Source organism: Xenopus laevis, chromosome 2L, assembly GCF_017654675.1.
Source record: "Xenopus laevis strain J_2021 chromosome 2L, Xenopus_laevis_v10.1, whole genome shotgun sequence".
NCBI lineage: Eukaryota > Metazoa > Chordata > Amphibia > Anura > Pipidae > Xenopus > Xenopus laevis.
This window is the reverse complement of record NC_054373.1, coordinates 15,974,354-15,989,640: the sequence shown is the minus strand read 5'-3', so window position 1 is coordinate 15,989,640 and position 15,287 is coordinate 15,974,354. Positions and strand designations below refer to the sequence as shown.

The following is a 15,287-nucleotide window of genomic DNA, read 5'->3' as shown; positions in this document are numbered from 1 at the left end:
ATTTCCCTGTAATGTTTTGTTCTTACTTTCATCTTACCTACCACTTTTATCCTTTATGATCACTATGCTCTCTAATATTCTCACCCTTCCTTTAAATTTTCTTTTACTTCTTCCTCTTGTAGGCTTGGATATGAGATGTTCTTGTAATGCTAGATTCAACTTGCACCTGATAATAGCAGTTGCGTCTATTTTGACACAAACTTGAGTAAAACATTGAGTTTTGCATCCAAAACTGCATTTTATACACTGCCCTTGAGTTTGGAAGTGACACCTATTACTCATTTACCTTTACTTTCTAGTGCTTCCTCTTTCTTACTTTGTCTCACCAATTGCACACTGAAATTTCATGCTTATCTGTAAATCTGAATGTATAAGAATTTAGAATTGAAAGCTTCCTTGGTCTCTACAATATATTGGGTGGAAGGAATTGCTGTAGGTACTTTAATGGTGTACTTAGGGACTTTCTTTTCTGCAGTTTTCAGCAGTTTTTCTGATCACACCCTTGATATAATATATATATATATATATATATATATATATATATATATATATATATATATATATATATATATATATATATATATATATATATAAATATTTACTTATACAATAGATTATTACAGTAGGCTTTCTTTCGGTTGGACACACCTTTTGCTTAATGACTAAACAGTGTGGATAGAGGGCTGTGTTCGAATTCCCCTTTCCTCCCGGATTAATTTGCCACAGTCTAATTCCGTAGATATAGTGGTTCCCGAGGCTGAGTTGCATGGGGGCGCTGGCTTATTTTGCAGTCCATAAAAGAAACAAAAGGCCTTGCATGCAAAAAAGAATAAGATAAAAAAAGAAAACATGCATGGTTAAGATGGGAGCATGGGATTATAAATACAGAAAGCACAAAGCAGAAATGAAAATTAAAAAAAAACACACATTCCAAATTAGATGATGAAGAAACAAAATTGAAAACAAAACTGCTGCTTAATTCCACAGATACAATATAATAACAATATATGTGCTACGTCCCATACCTGTCAACTCTCCTACCCTGGGGCTCATCTCAGTTCTAATGCTTTGTGGAGAAGGGGCAGGTTTGAGTTTTTGGGACAGGTTAGAGAAGATCAAAGTGTGGTCTAAAGTGTGGCAAACAATTCCTAAATTCCTAAATTTTAGGGAAGCATGAGGTTAAAGGGAATGTTGGCAGATGTGTGGACAGTTAACTGAGCTCAGGGACCCACTGAAATATATGGTGTATATACAGTATACTACAGTAGTAATGATTCAGATTAGATCACAGCATAGAAACCAGTGCAGTTTGCATTGCTCAGAATTAATTATGAAAAAGCCCTGTAGATTTAGCTTCTGCAATAAATATATTCACACTTTTTGCTAATGTTTTGATGATTTGCAATGAGCTTAGCCCAGAGCACACTGAGCATGTACAGTGCCATCAACGCTCAAAAAATGGTTTAAAAAGATCTAAGATGGGAAGCTCCTGTGGACAACTTTGAAGGCTTGGATTATATATGGCTATATGGCTGCTGAACCTCTGTGCTGGTAAAGTACATATACTTGTATTCACACACACATATAAATATATAATTTTTATAGGGTTTAGTTATCTTTTAAACCAAGCCTTTAATGAGTAAAAGAAATATAAAACAAAACAATCAACATCTGTGAAATCAACATAATATTTAGTCCTTTTCTTGATCCTAAATCAGATTATTTAAATGTCAGAAGAAATGTATGGCACACATGCCCCTGATAATAGCTCTGCAAAAATATGAAGTTAATGAGCAGAGAAGAGTAAGTTGACATTTCTCTGGTAAGTTTTAAGCAGAGCAACATCCTTTTCTCAGCAAATTCATTTTCGACTGACTTTATTCAGTCCACCAAACTGGCTGGCAGGTGGTACTGTTTTAATTCCATTACATTAGCAGCAGAAAAATAAATCTTGAAAAAAAAACACAAAACACAAAAGAAATTTTTCTACAGTAGCTGTAAAGCCTATTTAATGACAACAGTGATGATTAACCATGGTCATCCAACGTTTCTCTGATCATTTCTAAGCAGAGCAACATCACAAGACTGTCTTTTAATGTAGGTACAGACCATTGATGATATCTAATTGTTCTGCTATACAGACGGCTAGAACCATGTGGCTCGAAAGAAGTAGAATTCCCTTGTGTTGCACTCGAGGGACTCATTTAAAAACACATCAAAACAAACACATTTTTTCAAACACATATATCAAGTCAATGTTTTGGCACAAGTTTCATATTAGGGTCACCTCCAATGTTGGACTTTGTGCATATACTACACTTTTATACCTTTTACAATTGAATTATTATTTTTATATTAAATTATATTATATTGTATATTATATTTTATATTATACAATTTGAATTATATTTTGCTGACATTTCCTTCCTTTTATCTTTCAAGTTTTCAAATAACAACAGCTGGTATATTATTATGCATGTAAATGTAATGAGGAAAGAATCACTAAATATATGGATTAGCAGAGCATCTAATAGAATTTGGATCCTGTACTGAAGAACAATTATATTGCTGAGACTAAGCAAAGAAGCTTGATTAGAAATTGATAGATTTTGAAACCTTCCACTCTTATAATAAATGGTTTATGATAAAAGGAAATTCATGAAAATAACGGAATACTTATTAATAGACAATGAAAAACAGTTTTAAGACCTCAAGCCTTAGCCTCCTACACAAAAAGATCATAGATCATTGTAGAAGGAATTATATAAACATCAAACACCTCTCTCAAACTCTAAGGTTAAATCTGTGTCCATGTTCTGATGCTTGGTGATTCCTTCATTTAAACAGAAGGTTGGCAGAACCCATGACAAATTGGGGACAAAATTCAGAATAGGTCATGGAAACAATTAGCACGTACACCAGAAGCAGATTCATATTTGTTCAAGTACAGTTTTCCTCAGCCTTGAAACTCTGGCCAACTCTGAATAAATATATTATCTAAAAATAATATGGGCTTACTTATCAAAAATCTAATTTGTGAGGTATTACATTCTACTTCAAATAAACTCACAATTCAAACCAAAAACTCGAATGCTTATTTATAACTGAATCCAAAAACCCTGAAAATCTCAAACTAAAAAAAATGGCTTGAATTTTGCATTTCCCATTGACTTCTGCCTGAACTTGAAAGCTTTAAGATACTGAAATTTTACATTAGAGTATTTTATGTTTATGAATACGCGACTTACGAGTTTTTGAAAATATAATTCGAATCGTGGCAAAAATGTAAATTTGAATGTAGATAAATCACAATCTTATTGTGCAGTTTTTATTGATCCTCCTGTGTAAATAACTTTGAACTCAACTTCAGTGCCAGGTCCCCATGTCTAATCAAATCATTGACGTGGTTGTTCAAGGGGACATTGAGTTTATTGGTCATTCTCTGTAAAGTCAACAAAGGGTTAAAGAAATAAACGTGACATTCAATATATAATAAATACTAGACTTACCTGTTCAATATCACTGTTTTTCCGGGACTTGTAAATAAATTCTCCTATTGCTACAAAGACGGAGAGAACAAGCCCTGCAGCAAGAACAATAAAAATACCACCAATGTTCTCCACTCCCAAAGCACTGGCTTCTTTGCTGTCTTCTTCTGGACAACCATTCCCACGCCACCATTTCTCTTTCATCATATGTAATTTCCCTTCCTCTTGGAGTTGGAGTATAGCAATGGTAATTTTGTCTCTGTAGGGTGACCCTGTGGAAAGTAATTAGGCACAAATTAAGTTGTGACCAACCAGTGTTCACATTTTTGTTACAACAGACTAAGCACAACATAGGAACACTGTTGACCCGGGCAGTGTTAAGGCCACCGTCTTACCCTGTTCCACTGATCTTCCCACACATATAACTCCTCATGAACAATAAAGACACTTGAAGCCCAGGATGGAATTTAAAGGCCGCAGCTTTATTAAACATTAATAAATGTAAATAACCATACATAACTGTAATATAACAGTAAATCATGGGAATGCTTGCCTCACAGGTTACTCCACTGAGTGACCGAGCCCACTGCCATGCCGGCCACCAGGGCGCTGCCCTTGGATGGGCAAGTAGTAGCAGATGGCCTCACTTAACTTACCACCCGGGGCCCTTACCCGGAGAGGCATTAACACACCACATATAGGGTACTAAGCCCCATTACCCCACACTGGCAAGCATTCCCCCCGCCGACAAATGAACTTGATGATACCCTTCACTAGTCAAAAAAGGGGGCGGGAGGGCGGGATGCTGCTTCACCAGACTATTCAGGAAGATGGCTGCCAACCAGTTCTCCCCCTGGATACACCCTGCTGGTAAGCCCTCCTTCCTTTCCTCACCACCAATCCCAACCCCTTATTTGCCTATAGCCTGCCTAGCCCGGTCAAAGCTTCCCTCCCTCCACTTTGGCTTGTCCAGGAAGCCCTATTACTAGTACGTATGCCATGTTGTCAATATTTAGAGAGCTAAATCTTCCATCTCTGTAAGAACTATTTTTGTATGCCTGTTCTCATTGGCGTAACTTCACTTTCCTGGGCACACCTACAAGCACATTTTTGGACTCCTTCAAGTCACATTTCCACAACAAACTCCCCTCCCATGTGGCTTACTGTTAAAGGACTATACAGACTTATGTTTAAAGGGGAACTTTTGCAAATAAGAAAATTTTATTTAAGCTTCATCATACAAAACTAAATCGGATAAAATCAGATTTATCTTCACTATCTCTTTCTAAGCATTCTCTCTTCATTTAAGAGTTTGGTGTAAGATTTTGATTTGACAGTGGGGGGCTCCCCATCCTAACAGATGTATTAAAGCTTACTAAAACAACTGACTCCAGCACAAACAAAATTACTGACGTGGCACAAATCCTGCATGTAGAGAGACAGTACATCTAGTGATTTTGAAAGAGTACATCTTCTAGGAAAACCCCCTCCAAAGGCTGTATTAGATATACCTGTCATTCAAATTCAGACTGACACCTGCATAAAGATGGAATGAAGACAGATACTGAGAGGGGGACAGTGAAGAGTAAATTGGTTATTTCAGATACAGCTCAGAATTTATATTTATATTTATATTAAGAAAGTCTCTTATTCCAGTATGAGGAAGCTTATATTAAGTTTTCATTTTTGCAATAGATCTCCTTTAAGGCACAATAACCCTACATATCATACAATAACCTACCATAATAATAGTAACAAGACAGAAAATGGCATCATATTCAAATCTAAAACATGAAAAAACATGAACACGTTTCTAATTTGGGTCAAGAAGAAAAATGAGAAAATGTTTATAGACTAGTATTCGGGTTGGGTTATATTTATCTAATGCTAATAAGAACTGAGAAACCTTCAACAACTTAAGTTATAGAACCATTTTTATTTAACAAACAATGGTGAAGCAGTTATATCAATTGAATCTTGGAAGGTTTGAGTTCCTGAATTATTTTTTATCAAAAAATGCTGGTGAGAAGAAGCAAGAACAATTGTTAAACAGTAATAAAATGTTGATCTGGGGGTTAAATAAAATGTTTCCACCAAGAACAAATTACATTTGATCTAGACTTTAAGGGGCAGATTTATCAAGGATCGAAGTGAATTCCAGGGAATTTTCAAAGTAAAAAAATTTGAAATTCAAAGTAATTTTTTGGATACTTTGACCATCGAATAGGATACTACGACTATGAATTTACTTCAACTTCGATTGGAAGTAAAATAGTACGAAGTACTGTCTCTTTAAAAAAACTTCGACTTCAATACTTCGCCAAATTAAACCTGCTGAAGTGCTATGTTAGCCTATGGGACCTTCTAATGCACTATTCTACGTTTTTTGTAGTCGAAGTAAAATCGATCGATCACTGAAATCGTTCGAATCCTTTGATTCGAATGATTTAATCGTTTTTCTTCGGTAAAAAACTTTGAATTCGATATTCGAAGTATTTAAATTCGATGGTAGAATTTCGAAGTATTTTTTACTTCGAGATTCGACCCTTGATAAATCTGCCCCTAAGTCTAGTCTAGTCCTTTAAGGAAGAAAAGCTTTGCTAGCTCCCACTGATGTTGGAAAAAAATTTTTTAACCTTAAAATGTTTTTATCCATGTTGAAGGGATATTGAATTAGTTATCAAATACTAATGAACTGGGGTGTAACTATAGAGGAACAGACTTGTCTCTGCTAGAAGCCAGGGGGTATGGAAGAACCAGTAGGACTGTTAAGAAGCTTAAGGTTATCTTCATGAAAATGGCTTGTTTTGGGCCTTAAAATTATGATCCTGTGGTTCCCAGAAATGTCTAGTTATATAATCAATTGTAATGGAAATGTAATCAAGTTTAGAGTACTAAAATATTGGGTAATTATTATTTTTAATTGGGTAATAATTATTATTTCATTCGTTTTCCAACAACTTTAGTTTGCGTTGGTTCATTCGTATTTTCAGCAATAAAATAATTTTCGTTGAGTAAAATATATTGATCATTTCTTCTCTCATCTTCTGCCTTCAGTTCTTCATCCTTCCACAGAAACAAACTTTGATTGACGTCAAAGTTCTTTACAGTTAGGGTGAGGAAAGCAGGTGAAGTCAAAGTTGTAAATAATTTAATCTGATAAACAAGAAACTTCAACGATTTATAGAGCAGCCCCTATATTATATATATACATATTATATATAATGAAAGCAAAATCATGACATTGTAAGATTTATTGACAAGGAATGATTAAAAATAAGTGACTGGGACACTTGTCTATTTTTTCTTTGGTTTGTTTAAGCACAGACATATATTTTTCACTGCGTGCTTGTCATAAGTTTTAGCATTCTCTATCAACGGTTCCCAGAAACTGCATGTATTACATTCAAATAAAAAGCTCCAGTTCTACATTATATTTGGAAGGCTGGGAGAACATATCATTTGTATTTTTTATTTTAATAAAGCAATTGAATTTTACTTTTGAAACATAATAATTCTGCCACGAGTGACAGCCACAGAATTGAACCTCCAGTGGAGACTCATAATTTGACGTTGATTATTTTTTTTTTATACACCACTGAGTAACATAAGGTTTCACAAATGTAACTGATGAAATAAATGTTCATTCTACAGAAAAATGTAAATGTCAAATTTTTGAAATGTATATTACTTCCAAGGAATGTGGAAATTAGGCTTTTATGACACCTCTGGAAAAATACATTGAAATTGAATGTTCACTCCTTGTCATTGTTACTACACCCACTCCCAATAAAACTGATTTTAGGGAAGCAATGATTATGTGCTAAAGAAAATATATAATGTATTGTATGCCACTATATATGCATTTCTATTGTATTGCATCTTGTTTTAATGAAGTAGCTGAAGAGGAGTGGGGATCTCCCATGGAGAGACCAATAAATAAAGCACAGACAGAACATAGTAAGGGACTTCTGCGTAACATGAATTTCATATTGTTTAAATGTTTAAAGGGCATGTAAAGTCTAAAATAGAATAAGGCTAAAGATGTAGTATTTTGTATACTAAATATAAACATGAACTTACTGCACCACAAGCCTAATCAAACAAATAATTTATGCTTTCAAAGTTGGCTACAGGGGGTCACCATCTTGTAACTTGTTAGACATCTTTGCAAGACTAAGACTGTGCACATGCTCAGTGTGGTCTGGGCTGCTTAGGGATCATCATAAACAAAGCTGCTGGAGTTCTGCATGGCTGGGAAGTAAGGCGGGGGCTCCCCTGCTGTACATAAGTATGATTGTTTCCCTGCTCAGCAGTTAGGGACTGTCTGACAATTCCTATCCACAGCAGTAAATGAAGGGAGAATTTCACTGCATACAGTCAGGTTTCCAATTAAAGTACAGTCCGCTGGGCCAGACAAGGAAGCCTTAAAAGCCCTGTTGACTGAAAGCTAACCAGTTCAGACACTCTTAACAAAAGTGACTGGCTAAAACATAACTTTTAATAAATATTTTAAAACCATTCTGAAGGCTTTTCAGATAGAGCTGAGTGGCATTCTCAAAAGAGGGAAAGAATCTAACATTATCAGTAAGGAGGAATTTAATTTCATGATGGTAAAATCACCTACCATCCCCACTTTCTATACGATCCCCAAGATCCACAAAAATGCAATGTCCCCACCTGGACGTCCAATCGTCTCAGGTATAGGCAGCCTAACGGAACCTGCCAGTATCTATATTGATCAAATACTAAAACCATTTGTATATAGTCTTCCTTCTTTCATTTTAGACACCATGGATGCTTTACGGCATCTAGAAGGAATCTCTCTAGGTGAGGATCATTACCTGGCCAGCTTAGATGTCGAATCACTCTATACAAGCATCCTGCACGAGATAGGACTTAAAGCGGTCATGGACACCTTAGAGCAAAGGGGACAACAATACAAGAAACACAATACATTTGTGGTAGAACTGTTGGAATTTTTACTTAAACACAACTTTTTCACATTTAATGGGCACTACTACCATCAAATACGTGGCACTGCGATGGGTAGTACCTGCGCTCCCACGTATGCCAATATCTATTTGGGGTGGTGGGAGCGGAATTTTGTGTTTAACGAAACCCTCGCAGAGTTCACAGAATACATCGTACTATGGTTACGCTACATAGACGATGTAATAGTAATATGGTCAGGTTCTCCAGAAAAATTTCGTAGGTTAGTCGATGCTCTAAACAGGAATAACATAAATTTGAGAATTACAGCTGAAATTAATAAAGACGTAATTAATTTCCTTGACATTCGAATCTATAGAGACCCCAACAACAATATCCAAACTACGGTGTTCAGAAAGGAAACAGCAACTAACAATCTCCTGCATGCTCGAAGCCAACATCCTACACGCCTTATTCGAGGCATCCCGACAGGACAGTATTTGAGGGTCAGAAGGCTCTGTAGCACTGTGTCCGAATTTAAGACTGAAGCTGATAAATTGTACCAAAGATTCAAATTGAGGGGGTATAGCCACAACTCCCTCAAGAAAGCGTACAAGAGAGCGCTCACGGCAGACAGAAGTCACCTTTTGGTTCCTAGAAAAACAGCAAGTAGTGGACCAGCTAGTCCGAGTGAGGATCAGAAAGTGATAAGGTTCATTGGGAACTATAGTTCTGAACACAAGGAAATTCGCCAAATTCTAAGTAAACACTGGCACATTCTTGAGCAGGACAAAGATATATCAGAAGTCATTGGGAGTAATCCCACAATCACTTTTAGACGCAGTAGAAATCTACATGACCAGTTGGTACATAGCCACCTTAGCAATGAGGCTAAACCAACATGGTTAGAAAATAAAACTAAAGGCTGCTATAAATGTGGTAGCTGTCAAGCCTGTCCCTTCATAGAGAAAGCGTCGACATGCCATGGTAGATTGGACATCCCTGATTACACCTTAAAGTTTTTTATGAATTGCAAAACATCAGGAGTAATATACCTGATGAATTGTGGGTGTGGGAAACGCTATGTGGGCAAAACAAAACGGGAATTTAGGAGAAGGATCCTTGAGCATGTTGGAGATGTGAGGCACAGGAGAAACACATCGGTAGCGAGACACATCAATGAAACACACAATGGCAATATTGAGATGTTAAAATTTACAGCAGTAGATCACATTAAACCTACAATGCGGGTTGGCGATATTGACAGGAAATTATTGCAGCGCGAGGCACAATGGATTTACTGGTTAAACACCAAAGTGCCATATGGCCTAAATGAGGGCTTTACTTTCTCTCCATTTTTGTAAATCGTAATAATTTTTCTTGATACAATAATAGACTAATAATTAACTGAGGAAGCTATCTATATGTAAAGTTTTTCTTTAAAAAGAATAGTATTGGTACTGTTCCTTTTGAATAATTTGTAGCGATCTCTAGCTCGCCACTATCCCGAGCACTAGTATCTTAAACCTTGGGGCCTGTTACTTTGTTTTTTGCATATAATCTTGCTGCACCTTGAATAGGTTACTAGCCATATACTTCGTAGCAACGAGTGTTCCATAGGGTACGCATGCGCAAGATACGAATGCATGAAGCGCATGTCATTACAATTGAGATAGCGCATGCCCTTTAGACTAATAAGGCGTCCACACTCATTTATTGCGTGCCAAACTTGAAGTGCGCACGAACCTTTAGTTATTTAATTATTTATTTTTTGTCAGATTGGGACAGCGCATGCGCAAAAAATATACTGCAAAGCGCCTGAAGGGACATAACATACACGCGATTGGTGAGGATGACATCACAGGAGGAGTTCGTGTGGGCAGCGCATGCGCATTAGGCATATTGAAGCGCCTAAGCACTTTCTCTGCATGCGCGACCGGAAATGACGTCATTCTAAATGCGCCCTTTCAGACGGACGGCTAGAGACGGCTATTTAAACCGAATTTTGACACACACCCGGCACTTATGCCCCTGAGGAAGCCGCGCAAACGGCGAAACGCGTCGGGCTTTGGCATAGGTGGACGGTGGGCGACTAGCTCCCACTTGCTCCCTACGTAGCTAGGTAGAAAATTTTGGCCTGGGGAACTTGTGGAAGGGAGGGTTCTGGGATTGCGACTGGCATCCATCACTCCATACTGCTTATAACCAGCACACTGTCAATTGAGACAGTTGGATTTGTGCTTTGCACCGTTCTATCTATAGCCTGGTTTTAATGTGTTTTTAGGGACACTTTACCCAGACTTCATTACTAACACCATGGAGTCTTGTTGTTTTTACTCAGCACGTTGGTGGTGTGTGTTATGGTTTTAAAATATTTATTAAAAGTTATGTTTTAGCCAGTCACTTTTGTTAAGAGTGTCTGAACTGGTTAGCTTTCAGTCAACAGGGCTTTTAAGGCTTCCTTGTCTGGCCCAGCGGACTGTACTTTAATTGGAAATGATGTTACACGTTCTTCAATGAACTCTAACCTGCAGACAAACCATACTTTGAATTGAATTGACTCTCTCAGCAGGGTGTTATTTATACAGTCAGGTTTCTTATAAAAACGGTACACATTTTTTAATTAAAGTATATTGGAGATAGGTTTCTTTTTCATTAAAGAAAGTAAAAATGGCATTTTATTTTTTTGCCTTTACATGCCCTTTAACCCATCCTAAATGTTCTAAACCATTGCTTATATCATGTGCATCAAGTCTCAAGTCAGTATATTCCATATATTGTTAAAACTAATCTTTAATATGATTTGTACTCAACGAAACACACATATACAGACAGTATCCTGCTCATTGGACTTCAATTCTGTATTCGCATCAAGCAATGTGTACAGGTTCTAAGTGTGAATAATTCGACTTGCTCACTTTATTTGTCTCTGATTTCCCATGTGAAGAAACCATTCATGTTATTATTTATTTTGGTCACACCATCAAAGGCACAGATTTATAAGAAATCCCCCTTTGGATGGTAATAAGATCATTTCTAAGCATCGTTGACACACTTTCCTTATATTTAAGGAAGCATGGCAGCATTTAATATGTGACTAATGAACATTAAATGAATATTTTGGGGGGAGTGGGGATTTTTACTTGCTTGGGGGATAAGTTTAAAAAAGTGTTTGATTTTCATTAATTCAATAATTTATGCTGGTATTTGTTCTTTAAATATAAGGGGCAGATTTATCAAGGGTCGAAGTGAATTCGAGAGAATTTTCAAAGTAAAAAAATTCAAAATTCAAAGTAATTTTTTGGATACTTCGACCATCGAATAGGATACTACGACTTCGAATTTACTTCGACTTCGATTCGAAGTAAAAATCGTTCGAATATTCGACCATTAGTGATGGGCGAATTTGCGTTGTTTCACTTCGCCGAAAAATTAGCGAATTTCGTTCAAAATGTAGTTTATTTAGGTCTTCCTCAGCTAACATAGTCTTTCTAGATTACAAATCTTCCTAGACATTTCCAGGGTTATAGATTATACACATACGGGGAATTATTTTCTAGAACCTAATACACAGAGTTGAGGTTTTCAAACATCCGAAGCTAATGGCGTTAGCTAACTTGCCGACTTGTTTACAATGCCTTGGTAATATATATTGTATTACTACAGGTATGGGATCTGTTATCGAGAATGCTCGGGACCTGGGGCTTGCCAGATAACAGATCTTTCCGTAATTTGGATCTTCAAACCTTCATACCTCCCTGGAATAACTCTGGGCCCGTGCAGTTTTCTCCTGATAGGAGCACCGGCCCGGGGGGTCAGGTAAGTAAATGCTATCGCTTGGGGGTGCTTAACTTTTGGCACCCCCAAGTAAAAAAGACTTTCCTTCTCCTTTAAATATGATATAAACCCAACAGGACTGCTTTGTCTCTAATCATCTTATATCTTAGTTTGGGCAATAGTACATGGTATTGTTTTATTATTGAGAAAAAGGAATTCCATCTTAAAAATTTGAATTATTTGGATAAAATGGAGTCTATGGGGAGATGGCTTTTATAAAATTCAGAGGTTTCTGGATAATGGATTTCCAGATAAGGGATCTCATACATGTACTATTAAACATTTATTCACAAAGATATTCAAATGTGCTCTTGAAAATTTTGGTGGACTCTTGTGATCTAGTTTAAGTCTTTATCTTGTTTCCACTTCCACTGTTAGCCTTAGGGTTTTATTATGCTAACAATTATGGTAAGAACTTTTGTCTCTGGCAGGCCGACAACTTGGAGACTATTCTGCTGTTAGGGCCATCAGCATTTAAAGGAAATGTAATGCTTTATTTTATTTATTTGAAAACATGCAGTAGATGACATTGTAGCTGTGTGCAGGTACTGATAATTAATATTGATTGAGATACTGATTTGATTCGCTTTTACTGAATTGTATGAGATCAAAACAATATTTTTCTTGTTTGATATCTGTTTTGTGTTTTTTCAGATATTAATCTGTCTGGGCAGAAAAACTAAGGGCTGGGAACTCCTGCTGGACATGGAGGATGTCTGTGGGTGGCTGCTCTGTATGGGCCCCCATCCAAGGATTGATCTTTCCAGATCGATTGATCAACCCACTTTGGCCTTACACTTGAATGACCAAACTCTGCAAAAATCTGCTTGTTTGGCAATCTGGCCAAGCAGGAGGAGATTTATGTGTATGACCAACTTAGCTCTGTCCTAACAGACAATAGTATTTGTTTATATGGGTTTCTTTTAGTAAGAGCAGTTTGTAGTTCATACTTCTTAGACCATTAGTTTGCTGCATTTAGATATTTTAACTTATTGTTAAAACTGAATTTCAGTATATCTACAGATAGATCAGTCATTATCAAAAGATAACTTACCAATAGGTGTCCCTACTCCATAACCTTTCGAATCAATAAGTCCACCAATCTGAGTCAGGTTGCAGTTTCTCTGAGTAACATATTCAATGCTTGTTGACTCCATCAGTAGAGCATAGTCAGTAGTGAGAACCCTTTGAATTCCTTCATCATTGTTTTTCACCAAGGCAGTTTGTTGCCTACTGCTCATAAATGCCCACATCTTCTCATACGTGGAAATTTTAGATTTCTGCAAATAAAAGAGTACGTGTTATCCTACTGACATTTTTCTGAGTTTGACATGTTTGAACAGATGGTAAAGTGTCAATGCCCAGTCATTCACTGCTGACTCTGACCAAGTTGACCCAGTATGGACCCAAAACATTGCCCTGCCAAATCAATAACAGTTTGGAGTTTACTAAGGTATTAATCAGGCTGGATAAAAAATCATCCCGGCAAATGATCTAGCTGAACCCCACACTGTCTGTGGTCTAATCAGTAGACCAAGGGGCAAATTCATTAAAGGGCAAATTGTCGCCAGCGACCACTTTGCACACATTGCACCACTTCACCAGGCGCAAATTCCCTACCACTACACTAATTATCTCATATGCGGAGTTGTGCCCTGGGGCGACGCACGCTGGCGACTTTTCGCTAGCGTTACTTTGGCAGTGAAGTGAAGATGAGCTAGCGTTCCTTTGTGCCTAGCAAAAATTCGCTAGCGATCTTGCTCTTAGGTCAGTTTGCATATGGCGGGTAGTTTAAAATTGTATGGAGGTCTTTATTATAAATGGTGAAAATGCTTGAAGTTACCACTTTTTATTACACATGTCCACACATGAGCCCACTGTAAAATTAATGTTCCATATGTTATAAATTGTGTGGAGAAAGCCGGTTACCCAAAAAAAGTCTAAGTTAGGACTTTTGCAGCTAATACCCCTTAAAAAAAGTGTTTTTTGAACTTTAATGTATTTTCGGCACACAGAATATGATGCAAGTGACAGAAGATTGAGGAAGATGTAGCTGCTTTATAGCACTTCGCTTGGTCTGAGGTGGTGAAGTCAACTCTGGCAAAAGAGGTAATGTTCAGTAAAATCTGCACTAGTAGTGAATTTGCGGAGTAACAATAGTTCGCCAGAGCGAAAAGTCACAAAAATGAACACTAATAACGGTCCCATTCGCTATTGGCACTTGCACCTGTAACTGAATTGGTGATATCCCTGGCAACGCTGCCGAAAATTCAATAGCGTTAGCCACTTCGCCCCTTAAGTGACTCTGCCCCCAAAAGTCTAACAAAAAAATACCCCCAAACTTGGGTTTCCAAAGTGGGGAAAGATGTCCTCATTTAGTGACTGGGACAAACCAGACAATGTAGTTGTGTATAGCTAGCTTATATGTTTACTCAGAAACATCACTTTTACTGATAAGATACTGATCTCAAATAGGAGGATTTTATAGACCTTCTGAAAAGCTTCTAGAAGTATCTTGGTGGCATTTTCAATTGACTACCAAGCAATCTATTTGATTAGTGGTTATTCTTTCTGCACAGACAATCTACAGTATGTTTACTAAAAGAACTACAGCATATCTTTTCCCAGCCTTTCAGTGTCATAGAGGACCAACTTACTCATTGAAGATCACCAAAACCTTGTACAATAAATAAAAAACAAATGTAAAAAAAAATGAATATAACAGATAATCTATATTGTTAACCAGACTATAATGAGTTTCAAATGTTATATATAAATGCTCACCAGTTTTTTCCCTTTATGTTTATATCCCTTTAATTATCTTACTGATAATGTTAAATTAACTGTAGTTTAGATTGAAAAAGATGTACTTCAATTCATTGGTATCATGGAAACCAACTCTGAAGAACAATAACATTTATTTTACACCTGGATCTTCACTGAGGCCGTATAATGATGTTTCTTTTCCAAGAGAGAAGTGAAGAGACTAGGGAATGCGTGCCTTTAATACTTGACTTTTACTAGGGAACA

General features: G+C 36.9%; 1 protein-coding gene across 3 annotated transcripts in view; it reads right to left on the bottom strand.

Annotated features, from left to right (window-relative positions):
• The window catches only part of LOC108707425 (glutamate receptor ionotropic, kainate 1), a 273,351-nt gene that overhangs the window by 11,903 nt on the left and 246,161 nt on the right, over positions 1–15,287 (bottom strand). For 2 of the 3 annotated variants that reach the window (XM_041581582.1, XM_018245436.2), the window contains 2 exons: positions 13,312–13,537; positions 3,510–3,760 (listed from right to left, as the gene is read on the bottom strand). In XM_041581582.1, the coding sequence (XP_041437516.1) occupies positions 3,510–3,760; positions 13,312–13,537 (477 nt within the window). Of the gene's footprint in view, positions 1–648; positions 813–3,509; positions 3,761–13,311; positions 13,538–15,287 lie in introns of all 3 variants that reach the window. The other variant, XM_041581583.1, reaches the window with a different exon arrangement.